Source organism: Apteryx rowi, unplaced genomic scaffold (assembly GCF_003343035.1).
Source record: "Apteryx rowi isolate R43461 unplaced genomic scaffold, aptRow1 scaffold_475, whole genome shotgun sequence".
NCBI classification, from domain to species: Eukaryota; Metazoa; Chordata; class Aves; order Apterygiformes; family Apterygidae; genus Apteryx; species Apteryx rowi.
This window is the reverse complement of record NW_020450733.1, coordinates 711,472-717,351: the sequence shown is the minus strand read 5'-3', so window position 1 is coordinate 717,351 and position 5,880 is coordinate 711,472. Positions and strand designations below refer to the sequence as shown.

The following is a 5,880-nucleotide window of genomic DNA, read 5'->3' as shown; positions in this document are numbered from 1 at the left end:
CCACAGTCATCTTGATGGCGGTGGAGACGTAGCCTCGGCCGTCCTTGCCCGTCTGCTCCTCTGCAGGGAGCGGGGAGCGCCGTGACGCACCGTGACGCGCCGCGCCGGCACCGCGCCGGCTCCCCGCGGGACCTGGGCGAGGGACCCCGCACCCCCAGCCCCACCACCGCCTCCCGCTCCGCCCGCGGCCGCTCACTGTTGTAGTGGCTCCCGAAGGCCTGGTCCTTGGGGGTGTTGGGGTAGAGGTTGCGGAGCTGCCCCAGGTCGCGGATGCGGTCGCCGAGGGACCGGATGGAGAGGTCCTTGGCCGAGAAGGGCTGGATGTTCTCCACCTGGCTGGAGCCTGCGGGGCGGCAGGGCACGGCGCTCCGTGGCGGGCTCCCGGCACGGCCCCGGCCCCCCCCTCGGCGGCCCCGGCTCACCGTCCTTGCCCCGGATGACGTGGGCGATGGTGACCCCCCCGATCTCCGAGTCGCTGAAGCGGAGCAAGAAGGTACCGTCGGGCTCCGTGCTCAGGAGCTTGCAGACGTACTGCTTGCTGATGAAGCCGATGATGAGCCTGGAGGGATGGAYGGACGGACRGACAGGGGACCAGTGTCAGGGCAGYGGGGYGGGACCYRGGATGCCTGCRCCCRGTCCCTGGYTGCRGATGCCCCGCGGCACCSACCTGTCGGACCAGTAGCTTTTGAGGCACCTCTTGGTGAGGTCGAGGACGCCGTCGAACCACTGCCAGAAGGTGAATCCCCGGCCGGGCAGGATCTCCTGGGGCAGAGAGGGGGCGTGAGGCTCCCGGGGCCGCAGCGGCCCGGCCCGGCCCGGCCAGTCCTCCCAGCAACCTTGTTGAACTGGGCCCAGGAGACGCTGCGGCTCTGGAAGTCCTCCAGGCTGGCGCTGTGGTCGTTGAAGATCTTCTGGGCCAGGAAGAAGTAGTGCTCCTTGAGGAGCCCCTTGGTGGTCTGCACCTCCGCCATGAACTTCAGGTTCAGCGTATCGCACATCTTCTCCCAGGGCACCCGCTCAGCCACCACGAAGGGCACCCGGTCCTGCGGCAGGGCGGCGTTGGCGTCAGCCCGCTCGCCGCCGGCCGGGCGCCCGCTCCGCTCTGCTCCCGGGGCCGGACCGAGCCCGGCGCCGCGCCGCGGCACTCACAATCTCGGAGAAGGCGTTATCCCACAGCACCGTGGCCTTGGCGTTATTGTCCTGGTTCCCGTGGACGATGACCACGATGGGCAGGGACAGCACCTGGGGGAGCCGGTGCCCCCGCTCAGCCGGGGCGTCCCCACGGCTCCCGTGGGAGCATCCCGGCACCCCCGGGGCTCCACACGGAGCCGCCGGACGGAGCCGCCGGCCCCGCGGCRGGGGATGGTACCTGGAGGTGGACGGTGAGGTTGCTGGGGGTGAGGGCCACGGTGGTGCTGAAGAGGACGGCGCATTTCTCCTCCGTCACCGACTCGGACCCCTTCCGCTCGCAGCGCTTGATCTTCTTCAGCAGCTGGGGAGGGGGCAAGCCGGTGTCACCCCCGGCACGCGCCAGCGCCGGCCCCCCCCACCGGTCCCCCCCGCGGCCCCTCGCCGGCCGCCACTCACCACGTTCTTGAAGTTGGCGCAGCAGGTCGCGCTGGTGGGGTTGGTCTCCAGGGCCACCACGTTGTGCACGATCTCTCCCGTGCTCTCGCTGTGGGCAGAGGGCGGTGAGGGGCGGCGCGGCGGCGCGGCCCCCCAGCCCCCGCCACCCAGCCCCGCGGCTCACCTGAGCGTGCCGCTGTAGGCGCTGAGCGCCAGCTCCCGCGCCTGCTTCTCCGTCACCATGTCGGCGCGCACCACGTAGGGCTTGGCCGACGTCTTCAGCAGCTGCGGGCCCAGCAGGAACCGCACGCTCGCCTGGAACTTGGTCTGCGTCTTCAGCACCTGCGGCGGCTGCTTCTCCACCAGGAAGGAGCTGCGGGACGCGGGGGTGGCGGCGGGGCCGGGGCACGGCACGGCCCCCCCCCCCCCGGCGGCCCCGACCTCCGCAGCCCCCTGCCCGGCCGTTACCTTTTCACCAGGCTGGACAGGAGCTCGGTGAAGCGCTCCAGGAGCCGGGGCAGCAGCTCGGAGCCCAGCTCCGCGCTGGCCGCCAGCGCCTGCTGGTGCAGCTGGAAATACACCTCGACCAGGCTCTCGCACCTGCCGGGAAGCAGCGGCAGCGGCGCCCTGAGCCAAAGCGGGGCCGCCCCGGCCGGGCCGGGCGCCGGCTCCCCCCGCGCCCCCCTCACCTCTTCTGCAGGGGCGCGAGGTTCTCCTCGAAGACGGCCCCGTTCCCCGCCAGCTGCTGCTGCCTCTTCCAGATCTGGATCCGCTTCAGCACCTGCTGCTTGGCCACCTCCAGCTCCTTTACGGCCTCCAGCACGAGGGCGGGCAGCTCCTGCGGGGCAGCGAGGGCCGCGGGCTCTGTGTCGCGCCGGCCCCCCGCGCCCGGCCCCGGCCCCCCGGCCCCTCCGCTCACGCTCTCCGGGAGTTTCCCTTCCGTCTTCAGCTGCGGGTCCCGCAGGGTCAGCGGCAGGGAGGCTGCGGCAGGAGGGAAGGGGGAGCCCCGTCGGCACCGGCGCCGCCCCGGGAGCCCCCGTGCCGGGAGCGGGTGCAGCGTGCTGGTTCTCCCCGCCGGGATGCAAAGGGACCCGCGCACCGTGCTGCAGCGGCCCGGATGGGTCCCGGCACCCGCCGGTGCTGCGCTCACCTCCGGCGCCATCCCGCAGCTGCGAGCTTCGCTCCCGCAGCGCCTGGATCTCGCGGACCCGGTGCTGGAGCCGCTGCAGCCCCAGGCTGAACTTCAGCTCCTCCTGCCGCCGGTGGAAGCTGAGGGGCAGGTGCCGGTCCTGGGGCAGAGGAGAGCGGGGTGAGGGGGGCCGCGGGCCGGGTCGGGGCCCCCCCCGGTCCGGTCCCGGGGCGCCCCGCAGGCAGGCAGGCAGGCGCCACGCACCCTCTTGAGCACGGCGGCCTTCTCGCCCTCCAGGATGCCCTTCAGCACGGCCACCAGCCTCAGCGGGTCGCGCCGATAGGTGCCCTGCAGACGGGAGCAGAGCAGATGTCGGGGGGGGGGGCGCGCCCGGCCGCCCCCGCAGCCCACGGCGCTGCGCCAGAGCCCAGCATCTTCACGACCCGATGCATGGAAGTGCTCGCGCGCTCTTCCGAAATAACCAATTCCCATCTTCAAAACCACTTAAAAACCGAGCATAAAAACATGTAAAAAGTTCAAATTAAAAAAAAAAAAAGAAAATCTCTCTTTCTGCAAGCAGCTCCTTGCGACGTTGTCGGCGTTACACCTGGTGACGACTTTCCCGGCCGCCTTCAGCCTGGGCGGATCAGCGCTTCCTACTGAAAACAGGGACAGGAATTTCCCAGCTGGCTGCCGCCCGCGGTGYGCAGTGCCAGCTCCTCCGGCCCTCTGCGCGTTTCCCAAATTAGCCACTTCCCAAAACAGCAGCACCGAGCTGGGTGCGAGCTGCCGGACGGCTCCCTCAGCCACTTCCCGCGGCGGCGGCTCTGCTAGGGCCGGCGCCTTGCTCCCAAGCTCGCTCCGGAGCCGCGGCAGAAACCCGTCGCAGCACTGCCTCCCGGGAGCGGGGCCGTGCCAGCCGCCCTCCTCCGGCGCCTGGAAACCTCCCGGCCGTTTCCCAGCTCCGCGTTCCCAACACTCCCACGGCCGCTCTCCTCACCCTTGTGCAAGAGCCCCTGGCTCCYGTCACCTGCCCCGTGCTCGACAACTGACCCGGCAGCTCCGCGCCGAAACCAGCCCCTCCTGCCTGCTCCCGGTGCCCGCTCCTTCCAGCTGGGCCCGGCGCAGCAGTAGCTTCGCGCTCTTACGGCATGAGAAACGATGGTGGGGTGGGGGGACGTGGGAGGGTGGCTCTTTCCCAGGATTTTAAATAAAAAGACTAAACTYCGAAACATCTGCAAAGCTTCCCAAAAGATTTTCAAAAAAGCAAACAATAACACTGTCTTGGAAAGTTACCCTGTTCCCCAGAAGTTATGACTAAAGTTGACCCCTTCCCAAATGTTGCATATTAAAAATGTCTGTTACCAAAAAAAGCAGAAGGGGGTTTCAAGCAGAATTGGGCTCTGGGAGCCAGCACCATTCAGCCCCTACATTAAGCTTCAGTGGCAGGAGAGAGAGGACAGGGATTAAATCTGCAATCACAGAGGGGGRAAAAGAGACAGAGAGCAATTCAAAGAGACCTTGATAAACAGAGAAAACAGCCCAGAAAAAGAAACCCAGCGCGCACATGCACACACGGCAGGAGGAAATGCAGCAAAGGACTCGCACACAGCACTGCACGGAGGAAGGAGAAATCAAACACTCAAGTAGAAAATGGGGAACATCTGGTGAGGCGGCCGCGGGGGCCGGCGGGGGCACGGGGCCGGCGGGGGCGCAGGGCTCCCGTGGGGCYGGGCAGCTCCGGGCAGCGCCGCGGCCGCGAGGGGAGGCGCCGGCAGGGCGGGCTGGGGAACCCAGGGGAAACGCCGCCGCCACGGCTCGACCCGCGCAAACCCTCCCTCCGCCCCGCCGGAGCCCCCGGACGGCCCGCGTCACCCAGCGTCGGGCGCCGAGTCCTCRCAAACTCGTTGCTGGTGCACAGTGCAGGCCCGGAGAGCGGCCGYGGTGAGGGGTCCGGCTCGCTGCATCGGCCCTTTCCCGCCGGCGCGTCCTGAGCGCGGGCCGAGCGAGCCTCCGCGGGCCGTGCCGTGCTGTGCCGTGCCGTGCCAGCGGCAGGGGCAGCCCCAYGGCCCTGCGCCCGGCCCCGCACCTCAAGGCTGCTGACTTGCTGCAGGATCTGGCACTGCTGCCCRTCGCTGCTGGCGGCGCTCCGGAGCTTCTCCAGCATGGCCGAGAGCATCCCGCCGGCCACACTGGTGCAGAAGGCATCCGAGCCGTGGAGGAATTCCCTGGGAAGGGAGAGGAGGGCTGAGCAGGCACGAGCTGCCCTCCTGCCCCGCCGGACCCCGAGGACCTGCCTGCGCGCAGCCCCATTGCACTGCGCGGGGCAGAAGCGCGTCCTGAAGCYGTGCTTGCAGAGCCGGGTGCGGCCATCCCGCAGGCAAGGGATTTACTGTCGGGATTATTCATTCCGCAGGCACGAAAAGGGAGCCACGACCAGGCGGTGCCGGCTGCACGTGCCGGTGCCGAAGCGCAGCAGTGCCCGGCCGGCGGCGCCGCAGGGACTCACCAGGGCTGGTTCTCCAGCCAGTCGGCCAGGAGGCAGCGCAGGCTGCGGGGGAACTCCGTGAAGAGGCTGCCGAACTCCTCCGGCGGCATCTGGGAGACAATGCTCCAGAGGGACATCTTGGGAGCCGTCACCTGTGGAGAGGCAGCGGACAGGGGCCGTGAGTCGGGAGGGGGCCAGAGCTGCGGCACCACGGCCGGGACGGTGCCTCGGTTTCCCCCTGCGCGAGGCAGCCGCCGTCTGGCCAGGCGCTCGGTGCAAATCCGTGCCAGGAGGAGCAGGAGGAGCAGGAAGCGCCGATCCGTGCGGAGCCTCTTGGGCAACGCAGGGCCGCCTGCACCTCGGCTCCCTGCGCCTCCGGGGAAGGCCGGGCTCTGGCACCGGGGTGTCCGCAGGGGGGGCAGCTGCTCCCGGCCCCGGCCCCGCTGGGAGCAGCGGGAGGAAACCGCGGGGAAGACGCTCCGCTGGGCCGGGGCGGCCGTGGCGATGCCGCCTGCCCCCCGCCGCCGCCCCGCTCCCACGGGAAGCCCCTTCCCGGGGCGGGCACTGGCCCACCGCCGGGAACCGCAGCCTCCAGCTGCCGGGGAAGCGGGAGGGGGCCGGAGCGAGGGGGGAGGCCAGCGGCGGGGGCCCGGCCCGAGCCTTTCCCGGCGTCCCGCCGCCGCCCGCTGCCTTCCTC

The 5,880-nt window shown here is 70.2% G+C and overlaps 1 protein-coding gene across 1 annotated transcript; it reads right to left on the bottom strand.

Moving 5' to 3' along the window:
* Window positions 1-4: 4 nt before the first annotated feature.
* On the bottom strand, window positions 5-5,332 carry STAT6 (signal transducer and activator of transcription 6; the record flags this gene model as incomplete). The annotated part of the gene is made up of 16 exons (XM_026078267.1): window positions 5,205-5,332; window positions 4,785-4,923; window positions 2,960-3,043; window positions 2,717-2,855; window positions 2,486-2,547; window positions 2,256-2,404; window positions 2,035-2,166; window positions 1,751-1,939; window positions 1,588-1,675; window positions 1,370-1,492; window positions 1,150-1,242; window positions 837-1,043; window positions 668-762; window positions 423-559; window positions 197-343; window positions 5-60 (listed from the first exon to the last, which is right to left on the bottom strand). Coding segments are annotated over exons 1-16 (1,956 nt in total), but the record flags the coding sequence as incomplete, so codon positions are not given.
* Window positions 5,333-5,880: the final 548 nt, after the last annotated feature.